This window comes from Sarcophilus harrisii, chromosome 2 (genome assembly GCF_902635505.1).
Source record: "Sarcophilus harrisii chromosome 2, mSarHar1.11, whole genome shotgun sequence".
In the NCBI taxonomy this organism is placed as follows: domain Eukaryota; kingdom Metazoa; phylum Chordata; class Mammalia; order Dasyuromorphia; family Dasyuridae; genus Sarcophilus; species Sarcophilus harrisii.
In genome coordinates, this window is record NC_045427.1 from 435,850,194 (window position 1) to 435,863,202 (window position 13,009).

A 13,009-nucleotide genomic window follows, 5' to 3' on the forward strand; every position below is an offset into this window, starting at 1 on the left:
GGTATCCTTAGCTGAGGTCTCATCCACACCGGGCCACTGACATATTGTTGTCCAAATGATTTTAAGAGGAAATCTGACCATGTGATTTCCTTACTTAATCAACTTCTATTCTAGGATAAAATATAAACCCTGTTTAACCTTTAAAGACCTCTACAACCATGTCCCAACATATCTTTCTATTCTCCTTGGACATTACTACCTTTAGCATTGTGATCCAGCCAAATTGGCCTTCTCTTGCATCCTCTCACACAACACTGCCTTTGCACTGGCCATTCCACATGGTGGCAATGCTTTCTCTCTTCACCTCTGCCTCAGAATCCCTCTCTTAAAATACAGCTCAAGCATTACCTTTTATTCATTTTTATACTTATGCTGTCTAATTTCTGTATGTATTTGTGTTTCCCTCCCTCCCTTTCCAGAATGTAAGCTCCTTTTGAGGGAAGATTGTTTCATTCTTTTGTATTTGTATCTTCAGAATCAAGGACACAGTAGGCACTTAATACATGCTTGTTGACTGACGATGCAAAATCTTGCCATAATACCCAGATGAACAGTAGAGGAAAGATAGTCAGAGACAAAAATTTCCATGCAGCATAATGGAGACTCACTTTCCCTGATATGGAACTATGTAATCTTAAAGCAAATGAGACCTACTTCAGTGGGAAAGGCTTTTCCCACAACAGGCTGGTGATGTTCTTTCAAATTTTTTTGTTTGTTTTTATTAAATTTTTTTTAAAGTTCACTGATCATCACAAAAACCCAGTAAATGCAACTAAAGATAAAACAAAATGTCCAACCAAGATCTAAGAATCCAGAGCTAAGGGGAGACGTGACACTGTGCTGCACGGTGCGCACATAGGGCAAAGTGACGCATATGTGCAGCAGACAGCTGTGGACAGAAACAAGAGGAAAAAGAGAGTGTGTGTGCAGGGGAATGGGGTGGGGGAAGAGGGCAGGTGTTATATTAACCGCTGGACAATGACAGCGTTGAGCAGGTTGGCCTCCTTCAAGGTCTGGCTCTCATCAGCCAGCTCTTTGTTCGGAAAGGTGGTCATAAGGACAAAGCTCATGGCTGCCATCGCTGGCCGGGCGTCGACAATGAAAAGCCGGATATCGCTGATCCTAGTACAAGAAAGGAGAACAAGAATGTCACCCTGGTACACTTTCTGATGCTTCAAGGAAGGTAGTAAAGGAATGGAAGAGACCCTTTGACCTCCCCTCCCCCTTCCCAGGGTCCTCCTACTATTGTTACTGCCTAAAAATGGGGACAGCACACATGACCATCATCTATGAATGTATTGAGGACAGCAACTTTTAAATTAAAAGAACCACAGAATATTAAAGCCAAGAAGGATACTTAAGATTTTTTCTAGCCATGGGATCAGAGTTCTAGACCTAGGAAGGACCTTCAAAGAAGGAACAGAAGCTAAGTATGAAAAAGCAATGTGCTCCTGATGCACTGGTGGAATTGTGAATACATCCAACCATTCTGGAGAGTGATTTGGAACTGTGCTCAAAAAGTTATCAAACTGTGCATACCCTTTGATCCAGCAGTGTTACTACTGGGCTTATATCCCAAAGAGATCTTAAAGAAGGGAAAGGGTCCTGTATGTGCAAGAATGTTTGTGGCAGCCCTCTTTGTAGTGGCCAGAAACTGGAAACAGAGTGGTTGCCCATCAATTGGAGAATGGCTGAATAAATTGTGGTATATGAATATTATTGTTCTGTAAAAAATGACCAGCAGGATGATTTCAGAACGGCCTGGAGAGACTTGCATGAACTGATGCTAAGTGAAATTAGCAGGACCAGGAGATTATTATATACTTCAACAACAACAATGATGATCAATTCTGATGGACGTGGCCATCTTCAGCAGTGAGATGAACCAAATCAGTTCCAATGGAGCAGGAATGAACTGAACAAGCTACACCCAGAGAAAGAACTCTGGGAGATGACTATGAACCATTACACACAATTCCCAATCCCTCTATTTTTGTCCACCTGCATTTTTGATTTGCTTCACAGGCTAATTGTACACTATTTCAAAGTCCGATTCTTTTTGTACAGCAAAATAACTGCATGGACATGTATACATATATTGTATTTAATTTAAACATATTAAAAAAAGAGCAATGTGCTCAATGTCACCTGATAAGTTAGTGGCAGAACTGACATTATGATCCAGGCCAGTACTTTCTTGACAGAAATGCCTTAGTAGTTGTAAACTATCAGATGTAGTTGGACCCTTTCCTCCTCTTTCCCCTTCCTTCAGGAGATAGGTTTCAGATTCCCATTTAAGACACGAAATCTATGTTATAAAATACTTTGACCTTAGAGAAGAACATAGTATATGGGTGTCAGGCCATTTCCTTTACAATCCTACAGTAGGATATAAAGTAGGATATATCCAATATATGCTGCTCCTTTTTTCTTCATGTGCTTAACTACTACTGTTACTAGTAGAGGAGTTATATGCTTGATGCATTCAGGTCTTTAAAACTCAAAAAAATAAAAACCTTCCAGCAAATACATTTTCCCCCCTGGGTCTACAGTATCAATTTTTACATGTCTGTGCACAGAGCACAGACTGATAAAACAGAGATTCAATAGTTCCAGTTCATAAAGGAAGGTCAACGTTTATGGGTACATATTCTCAGGGTTGAAATGTTCCCTGATCTGAGGAAATAAGAGGCCAAATGCCTGTTAGATTGCCAAGACTGGCATCCCTTTCTATACTAACTCTGTTAATGAACTGGGATGCCTGTCTGATTCTATTAGAAGTGGCATTTCTTTTTGCTCTTTTTGTGAATTGAGGAATGGCTGAATAAACCATAGCATATGATTATAATGGAACACTACATGTTATAAGAAATTGTGAAAGGGATGTTTTCAGAAGAACCTGGAAAAACTTCTACAAACCGAGGCAAAACAAAGGGAGTAGAACTAAAAGAATATTGTACGTAGTAACAGCAATATTATAATGATAAACAACTGTGAGACTTATTCCCTCTGATCAATAAAATGATCCATGACAATTCCAAAGGACTCATGATTATAAATGCTATTCACCTTCAGAGAGAATTGATGAACTTTGGAGTGTAGGGCAGTATATTATTTCTTTATTTTTCTCTCTTTCCCCCCCTTAGTGGGGCTAATGTAGGCCTGCTACAATATAAATAAAATGTATTTATATGACTTCATATGTATAATGGGTATTGTATTTCTTATCTTCTCAATTGGTAGGGGAAGGGCCAGAGAAAGGGAGAAAATCTGGAACCGAAAATAAAATTAAAAGGAAAAAAAAAAGTGGTCTCCACTCTCAAAGATAATTTTTGGGTAAGAAAAATACTATTTTACCTGTGACGATGGTTAAACTTCTGCACCAGTCTCCCGCCATCAGCAAGCCGGATTTGGATGTTGGTTGTGGGCTCTGATTCATCAATTGCGATGGAGGAACTGGCTTTGGCTTCGTTTTCAGCTTGCTGGGCTGGAGAGCTTGTGTTCAATACCTGGGGGGTAGTGCTGAGGAAGGAGAAATTTTTGCACAGAAACATTCACATTTTGGAATAATAATGCATTTTAAATTCTTATTAAAGTTTCGTACCAGTTCTCCAGAGATGTTTTCTTTCCTGTAGTTTTTGGTATTTTCACAATGACCCAGATATTGGGGGTATCCATTAAATGGCCAAAGTAATTAATATCTTTATTCTGTATGTCAAGTTAGCACTCCATCCTAGAATTTTGTTTGTCATTTAATTTCTTTTAAAATTTCTAATCTTAATCCTTTTGAATCCTTAGCTTGTGACAATTTGCTTGGCAACTTACCTGCTAAGCTTCACTTTAGTAATTGTTATGATTACTAAGACTGTAATAATTATTAAGACTGTTATATGGCTATAAATAATGGAACTAAGGAATTAAAAATGAGCATTCCATAAAACAGCAGTGAAAAGGAGATAGTGAGTATGAAATGCCTTCAACAAATTAGGAACTCTGAAGAAGGGGAGAAAAAATGTGTCTTCAGGGAAATGCATTTGATAGAATCTCTGTGATGTACTTTAAGACATAGTCAAAAGTTACACAAGATGGGCAGATATGGATGGAGTGTGATCTGTACTGCTGGAGGGAATGTCCAAATCAATGAAAACAGACCATTTTGAGTACTAATAACAACAAACAGCACTTTTTTTGGTTACAAAATACTTTATATACACACACCTCATTTGATCCTCAAAACAACACTTATAGTATGCAGAAAATCTTATTATCCTTATTCTAGAAACAAAGAAATTGAGAACAAGAAGGTTAAATTGACTTGCTCCAGGTTAGCTAGTAAGTGGCAGAAAGTAGACTCAAATCTGACTGTGCCCACACAAATCTATATCCCTTGGCTTCTCAGCTGCTGGGCTGACACTTGAAGGACAAGATATTTATTGAGATACCAAGGTACTGAATCAAATCACAAATATTTCTTGAATGGCTAATGTGTCAATAGAGGATAAAAGAGATAGGTCTAGTCAAGGAAGACAAAATATAAACATCAGTAGAATTAGACACATAACCAGACAAGATTGGTGAAATAAAGACTTGCTTGGAATAAATAGAAAGCAGCTAGAAAATAAGGGAACAGTACAAAAAAAAGTTAAAGAGTGAAAAAAAATGCTAGATGTAGAGTCAGAAGACCATGCTCTGAACTCCTACTCTAACTGCTCAGTAGCTATGTGACCCCTTGTACATGACCTTTTACCTCTGTGCCTCAATTTCTATATCTGTTCTAAGTCAGGGATAATAATGTGCCCCTCAATTTGGGGTATGACTGAACAAATTACATTGTATTGATGTAATGGAATTGCCCTGAGTAATAAAGAATGGGATAATTTCAGAGAAATACAGAAATATAAGACTTTTACGAATTAATACATAGGGAAGTTAACAGAACCAGGAAAACACTTAAATAGCAACATGGTAAAAATAAACAACTTTGAAGGACTTAACTCCATTCAAAGCAAAGACCAACTAAAGTACCAGAGGACCAGAATACATGAAGACTGACAGTTCTGACATGTCCTGATAGAGGTTATGGGATTCAAGGTAGAAAAACAGAACTTTTCTTTCTTTCTTTCTTTCTTTTTTTTTTTTTTTTTTTTGACAGTTTGAAAATTTGTTTTGCTTGATTATACATATTTATTACAAGAATTTTTTTTTTCCTCAATGGGAAAGGGAAAGTGAAAGGAGAGAAAATAAATTTCTGTTAACTGAAAAAATTTATTTAAAAAATGTAAAAAATTTGACTATCTATTTCTTAGTTGTGATAAAGTGTTTTCCTCGAATTGAGTTCATTATCATTTCTCCTAAATTCATTCCTCCTTTAATTACTATTTTTATCTGTGCTTCTACAAAATTTACCTAGTCTCTTATGTTTAAACCTTTAAGTTATTTTAGAGTTCTTCTTCTTTCTCACTTCTCATATACAGTTATCAAGTTTTTCTGATTCCAATTCTATAACATCTCTTGCATTTCTTTCCTTTTCGCTATTCCCATCACTAGCATCCTAATACAGGCCTTCATTACCATTTGCTTAGACTATATAGGAGTCCATTTAGACTTCCCACAAATACTCCTAAGTACAATTTATGTATCATACCATTAATGGAATAATCATTCTCATTCTTGATTTGGACATATCATTTATTTGCTTAAAAACCTTTGGAATTCAAGACCTAAAATTTATCACCATTCTAAACCTTTCCAGCCTTACTTCATATTATATACTTCCATGAATTCTACTCTGATGAAACTGAACTCTTTTCCTCTACCCCCTCACCAACATGCCCTAGTTCTCATGATGCCTTACTTTTACTCATGCTGTTCCCTATCTCTGAAATGCCTATCCCTATCTCAACTGTTATATATACATACACTTATCCTTTAAGGTCCAATTCTGGACCTCAGTCCAGTCAGCTGAAGATAGTCTCTGCTCATATTAAGGACAGGCAGTTGGAGTTAACTGCCAATGAAAGGTAGCTGAGCAAGGCTGCATCTTATTAAGAAAAGATAAAAAGGAAAAAAGAAAATGAAAAAATCGGGAAGGCAGTATGTCTGACAGTATCAAATAGCCACAATATGCATACAAAACACAGGTTGATCTGCCTCACAGAAAAGAAAGTAAATAGCTAAAGAAATGTCTTCTCCTAGGTTATTAGAGAAAATGAAGTGTTCCTTGAAGGAAGAGAATAAATGTTTCATGAAGAAAAAGTATTTGTAGAGGCAGAATGAAATCATTAAGCTGTGTAAGGAGGATGAAGGATTAGAAGAATGTAACTGGAAAAAGGAAGGGAAGAATGACCACTAAACACTTGGAGCTATCCAACAGTTATGAGAATCTTCCTTTAGAACAGAGAGCTGGGCCAGAGCAGGCATTCTGAGGTCCAAGAAATGATGATATGCATACAAAATGTGGAACCACCAGGAGAGGACATACAATGATGGTTAGAGAAAGAAGATGAAACAAATAGTGGTAACTTGGTTGCTACATGTTAACTTACCATAAATGAAAAATCTGTCTTCTCTTCTTTCTATATGCTCTTTCTTTTAGAGATATTATCAAACCAACAGGTTCAATTATCATCTCAAATCATATCATTCCCATATTTATTTAGCCAATCCTACTTCTCACTTGAGTTCATATTTTGCATTTTTAATTGCCTATTAGACATTCTGAATTGGAAGTCCTAGGTAAGGGATCTACTAAGTGTATGTTATTTTCATCACTGCAATCAAGAGAAGACAGAGATTTCAGAAGAGAAAGGAATACTTGAAATATAAAACTGCCTAAGAAGATTTCATATGAGAATGGAACTGAAATTTCTTGAACACAGCTTGAAACTTAAGATGATTCATAGTAGAGAAAAAACTGGATACTATAGCATATGAAAATAGTCTGAACGAACTAAGAACTTTTAGATTGGAGAAGAAAAAATTTCAAGGAAACATGATAGTTGTCTTCCAAGTGATCTGAAAGACTGTCAAGTGAAAAAGAGTTTAGACTTATTTTGTGTGTCTCTAGAAGGCAGAAATAGGAGGTATGGGTGGAATTTTCTCAGTGGTGGCTTCCTAAAATGACAACTGTGGAAATATGCTGTCTTAGGAAGTAATAGTTTCCGCTTGCTAGAGGGTCGTCGAGCAGAGGCTGAATGACCTTGTGTCAGGGAAATTTTAGAATGTTTTTTAAGTGGAAGGTCTAAAACTTCAGTGTGGGCAACTTCTTTTTAGGCATTCCTACTTTGGAGCTTGCAACTTATATTAATATTTTATTTTTACCAGAATTGCACATGATGTTCTCTCTTCTGATCAGAAGCAAACCTTCTGGGTATATTTGGTCAAGTTCTCATTAATATTGGGAGAATAAAAGCTACAACTGCTTCTAGGGAAACAGCAACCACAGCTGGAATGAGGTCGTATAGAAACCAAGTGGGGCATATTTCATCAGATTTCTTTGAGAAAAAGACAAAAGATAATTGTTGTGAAACCATCAGAAATACAGAAGACAAAGGAGCCTTTGACTGGGAAACCCAACAGAGAAGAGAAAAATTATTTGAAGTTTCCAAAATCCATGCCTTGTATCTCTAGGATGGCTATGCTTTTCGTGCATAAGGATAGTTAGAGAATCAGGTGACAATACCAGTCAAATCTGTTCCCAGTATGGTAGAGTGGAAAGGACACTGGACTAGAAGTCAGGAGACCACGAAGGGTTAAATTTTGGCCCAGCTGCTTATTAGCTATAGAAGTATGGACAAGTCATTTCCTCTCTTTCATCTTAAGTTTCTGCATTTGTAGAATCTGCATTTGGAATGTCTGCATTCTTATTGCACTGTGAAGAAAGCACTTTACTACCAAAAGGATAACTCCTTGTTTTACACTTCTAAACTGAAAGTCTTCATCTTGAACCACGTTTTTGCCAATAAGATGTTATCAACAAGAACCCCATAACTGTAGAATCTTGGAGTTGGAAAGGATCTTTGAAGCCTTTTAGTTCAATTTCTATTGGAACAAGAATCTTCTCTGCTCTACAGTATCCCTGACAAGTGATCTTCTAACAGACTAATAAACTTCTTTCATAAGTTTTTTTTTTTTTTTTTGCTGAGGCAACTGGGGTTAAGTGACTTTCCCAGGATACATAGCTAGGAAGTGTTAAGTGTCTGAGGCCAGATTTGAACTCGGGTCCTCCTGACTTCAGGGCTGGTGCTCTATCCACTACACCACCTAGCTGCCCCCTTTTTTGTTTTAACAGCCAACTCATTTTTAATGCTTTGATTATACTGTGATTTTTGAACACAGATACAATTCTTTATGCTAAAGAAGGGTTACACACTTTCTACTCTATGTGTAGCTGGAATCAGAGCTGGAAAGAGCATTAGTAAATAAAATGTTTAAAGCTAAAATAGAACCCTGAGGTTGTCTAATCTAATACTCTAATTTTTACAGATGAAGAAACTGAAGGACAAAGATGATTAGGGAGTACTTTTATCACATCACTTTCCTGCTCAATAATCTTATCTCTGCGGCATCCAAAATAAAGGTGCTAATTGGCAGACAAGACTCTTAAAATTCTGGCTCCACTTTCCCTAACATATCTACTTATTCTTCCCCAACACCCTCCTGCTCAATCAGTACCTTCTCCTGATTGAGGAGTAAAACCTTTACTTCTGTCTAGATTTGGTCTCTCTTCTATTTATTTTAGTTTCTTTTCCACATTAAAGTGGACCTTAAAATAAGGGATCTTTTTTTCCTGTATTTTTAAAACATTTTTTATTTTTCCTAGTTATATGTGAAACAATTTTTTACACGTTTGTCAAAATTTTGAGTTCTGGATCTCCCCCATAGTAAAAAGGCACATATAAGTTATGCAAAACATTTCCATAAAAATCATGTTGTTAAAGAAAATATAGATTTCCCCCCCCAAAAAGCCCTCAAGAAAAATAAAGTTTATAAAAAGTATGCTTCAATTTGTATTTGGACACAATCAATTCTTTCTTTGGGTATGGAAAGCATTTTTTGTCCTAAGTCCTGCATAATAGTCTTGGATCACTGTACTGCTGAGAATAGCAAAGTCATTCACAGCTGATTATCTTACAACATTGCTATTACTCTGTACACAGTGTATTTCACTTTGCTTGAGTTAATGGAGGACTTTCTAGGTTTTTCTGAGAAAATCCTGCTCATTCTTTCCTATAGAACAACAATATTCCACATATTCCACATACTCACATACCACAATTTATTTAGCTATTCTCCAATTGATGGGCATGCTTTTCAATTTCCAATTCTTTACCCAAAGGTAAAGAGGAAAGAGCTGCTATAAATATAAATAAATAAATAGATAGGTCCTTCTCCCTTAAATTGGGGAATGGCTCTTATATTTTATAAATCTGACTCAGTTCTCTATACATTTGAGAAATGAGGCCATTATCAAAGAAATTTGCTTCAAAATTCTTTTCACAATTACTACTGCTAAACTGCATTTCCCCTTAAAAAAGGAATCTTAATTCATTTGCAGGCGCAGTAAGAACAAAAGTATCAGAAGAAAGCCAAAGCATAAATTGAATTTTAGGCTACATTAACAGAAATCTAGTGTGTAGAATAGGGCAGCCAGAGGGTACAATGGATTGAATGCTTTGACTGGAGTCAGGAAATCTCATCTTCAAAAGTTCAAATCCAGTCTCAAGATACTTTCTAGGTATATGATCCTGGACAAGTCACTTAACCCTGTTTGCCTCAGTTTCCTAATATATAAAATGAAGTGGAGAAGGAAATGGTAAACCACTCTAGTATTTTGTCAAGAAAACCCCAAATGGGATGAGGAAGAGTCAAATATAATTTACAAACATAAAAAAGTGTAGAATGTGGGGATATCGTTCCTATGGTTTTCTGCACTGGTTAGATGTCATCTGTAAAGCTGTTATTTCTGGATATCAAATTTTAGGTGGGACTTTGACAAGCTGAACTTTGTCTATATCATATCACTGAAGAAAATAAGAATCATCTTAATTCTGACATTTATCAGCTGTATGGCTAGAGGCAAGTCTTTAACTTTTTTGAATTTCAATTTTCTCATCTGTACTGCTTAATGCATAGTGTTAAGAGGAAAATGATTTTTAAACCTTAAGTACTATATAAATCTAAGTTTAGCCTGGAGAAGAGAAGATTGAAGAGAAGTCTGGATCTATCTTTAAATATGTAAAGGCTTGTTAAGAGGAAATGATAAAGATAAGTAATTCACAATTCTCTGGTAAGGTTTACAAGATACTTTCTTCACAACAATTCTGTGGGATATGAAGTACAAGTATTATCTCCATTTACAGTTATCATAACTAAGAAGCTAAATAAGTAGTATGTCCAAAGTCACAAAACTAGGTTGCAATCTAATTCATACACATGAAGCTAGGAATTCTAAAAGATAGAGATGAGGAAGGAATATATTCCAGGAATGAAGAAAAATTTGTAGAAAAGCAAAGGCAGGAAATGGGAATTCTGGAATATAGGAACAGTAAATAAGCCAATTTGGTTGGAATGGAGAGTATATGACATAAGTAGTGTGAGAGCCCAGGCATTTGGTAAGCAATGTCAAAGGTAGGTGTTTCAACTACAGCATTCTTTCCTTTGGACCACATAAATTTTAATGGCCCTTTCAACTCTAAGATTCTTAGTCTATAAAAATTATTCCTAATGACCTGAGCTCACAATGCTTACATGTTTTCCTTTTCTACTTATTTTGTGCTTACTATATATTGTACAATATAGCACTTTATTACTTTACCTTGTTCCCATGTATATATCTTGCCTCCCAATAGATTATAAATTCCTCCTCTTGTAATTTTTGGTAGCTTATGCTGGTAAATCGCCTAGAAAGTCATCATTTCCAAATAGGCCTAATTTATGACCCCTGCTCCAGCATTTGCAGTGAAAAAAGTTGAAGTGGGAGTCAGGGAGAGCCTACCTACTAAAAAATCTCTTCAGTTCCTCTCCTCTCCCGAGAAAGATGACAAAACACTATTGCCACAATCTATTCTACATAGATTGTACCTACAGGACCTAGAATACTAATGCCAACCAGTAACAAGAAGACAAAGGCCTCAAAGGAGCAAAGGTGGATAGGATTGGAAATAGAATCATAGACTAATAAAGGTTTAGAAGTTTATCACATCCCTTCATAAGCAGAGGAAGGAGATGAAGCCCAGAGAAGGCCCAGAGCAATTTGCTCAAGATGATAAAATGAATCAGTGATGGTGTGGATCAAGTTTCTTGATTCAGTTTGGTGGTTAGAATTTATTTTTTACTATGATGTTGACTATGGACCTTGCTTCAATTCATGGATGAAGAGATGCTAGTTCTAACCCATTACTTCTAAAGTGCAGGCCTAATGATACAGTTCAATAACCTTCTAAGGATTCCCTATCACCTCCAGGATCAAATATAAAATCCTATTTGGCTTTTAAACTCCCTTACACCCTGAAGCCTTCTTATCTTTCCATTTTTCTTTCACTTCACTGCCTTCCTCATATGCCAGCAACCCTGGTTTTTTGGTTATCATTTCCCAATTCCAGGTGTTTTTAATAGTTGTTCCCCATACCTGAAATGCTTTTCCTTCCATCTCTGCCTTCAAATCTCAGCTCTAATATTCTACATAGATGTCAGCCTTTGAAAAGAACAAACTTTTGAATGTATTTTAAAAAATAATTACTGTCAATGTGATTTACTTAGGCATATCATTTTTGAACAGTAGTACTTTTTGCTTGTTTGTGCTGCTGAGTGGACTATATAATAGGAAGTCTGTAATGGGCTGAGGCTTGAGTTGACCCACTGAGGTCCCAAGCACGTGAGGCTAAATAGTAATTGGACTATATTAATATACATGCTTGGAGAAAGAATGGCCCCCACCCACTCTCTGTGCAAGTCCTGATGTGTTATATAGGAAATGACGATTTTGGTGGGTGGAGGCACAGGGGCAGGAAGAGAGGCAGGGAGAGACTGCTGGCTGGGTTCTATTCTGGTGGCTTCTGGTCTAGCTAGCTTCTTGACTCAGCTGCACACATTGCTATTGCCAATTCTCTTCCACCTCTGATCTTTCTTCACTGAGAATAAAGATTGACGATTTTCCCCTAACCTGAATTCCTGACTCCGGCTGATTTTAAAATATGCGGTCTTCACAGAAATCCTATGAAACTGTGGATAGCCAACTAGAATCTACTTGATGTCTTATCAATTCAGCAAATATTTACTAAGCATCTACTATATGCTATGGACTGAAGTGATAAAAAATGAGTATAAGACATAGCTTCTCCCCTTAGAGATCTTTCAGTCTACTCTGGAAGACAAGGCAATTACAAGACAACATGTTCAAGATTAAATTCAAGGTTATACCTCCTTTATTGACAGCCTCTCCACTGTCACTACACTGTGTAGTGGAGAGTCAATAAAGGAGATATAACCCTGGGAAAGCCCCTTTCTGTTTCTGAGCCTGCTACTCTTTTGTTAATACTGGGAGGTTAAACTTAGACTATCTATAACTTTTCTGTTAGCACTGATGTTCTAAGGTCCTTTCCAGCTTAAATATTCTACATATAGCAAAAAGAGACCTGGATTTGAAGCCAGAGGACCAATGTTTGACTTTTAGCTCTATAACTTATAACAGAGCTCAGGCTTCTCATTCCATTTAGAATATTTGGTTGCACTGTGTGATCTCTATGCTCTTGTCTATCTTAAAGCCATCAGCCCACAGGTTCTTGGGTTCTAAGGGGTCCACTACTATAAACCTTTTACATTTTAAGGTGCTTCCATTTTAGGTTGCCTAGGATTCTTTAAGTTAGGAGAAGAGGGACATAAATGAGGAATAGAGTCATCTGGCAGGCTCTGTGGATTTCACTATTCCCTCATTCACACTGATTAGAGAGTGACTGTAATATCCAAGCAGCAACCTCTCAGCACTGGCAATGTGCTTCTTTAAACATCA

At 36.7% G+C, this 13,009-nt stretch overlaps 1 protein-coding gene across 1 annotated transcript in view; it reads right to left on the reverse strand.

Moving 5' to 3' along the window:
• Positions 1–693: 693 nt before the first annotated feature.
• Positions 694–13,009, reverse strand: part of NSFL1C (NSFL1 cofactor) — a 32,350-nt gene continuing 20,034 nt past the window's right edge. The window contains 2 exon segments of the mRNA XM_031954171.1: positions 694–1,122; positions 3,358–3,522. Coding sequence (XP_031810031.1) covers positions 960–1,122; positions 3,358–3,522 — 328 coding nt within the window. The 3' untranslated portion in view covers positions 694–959.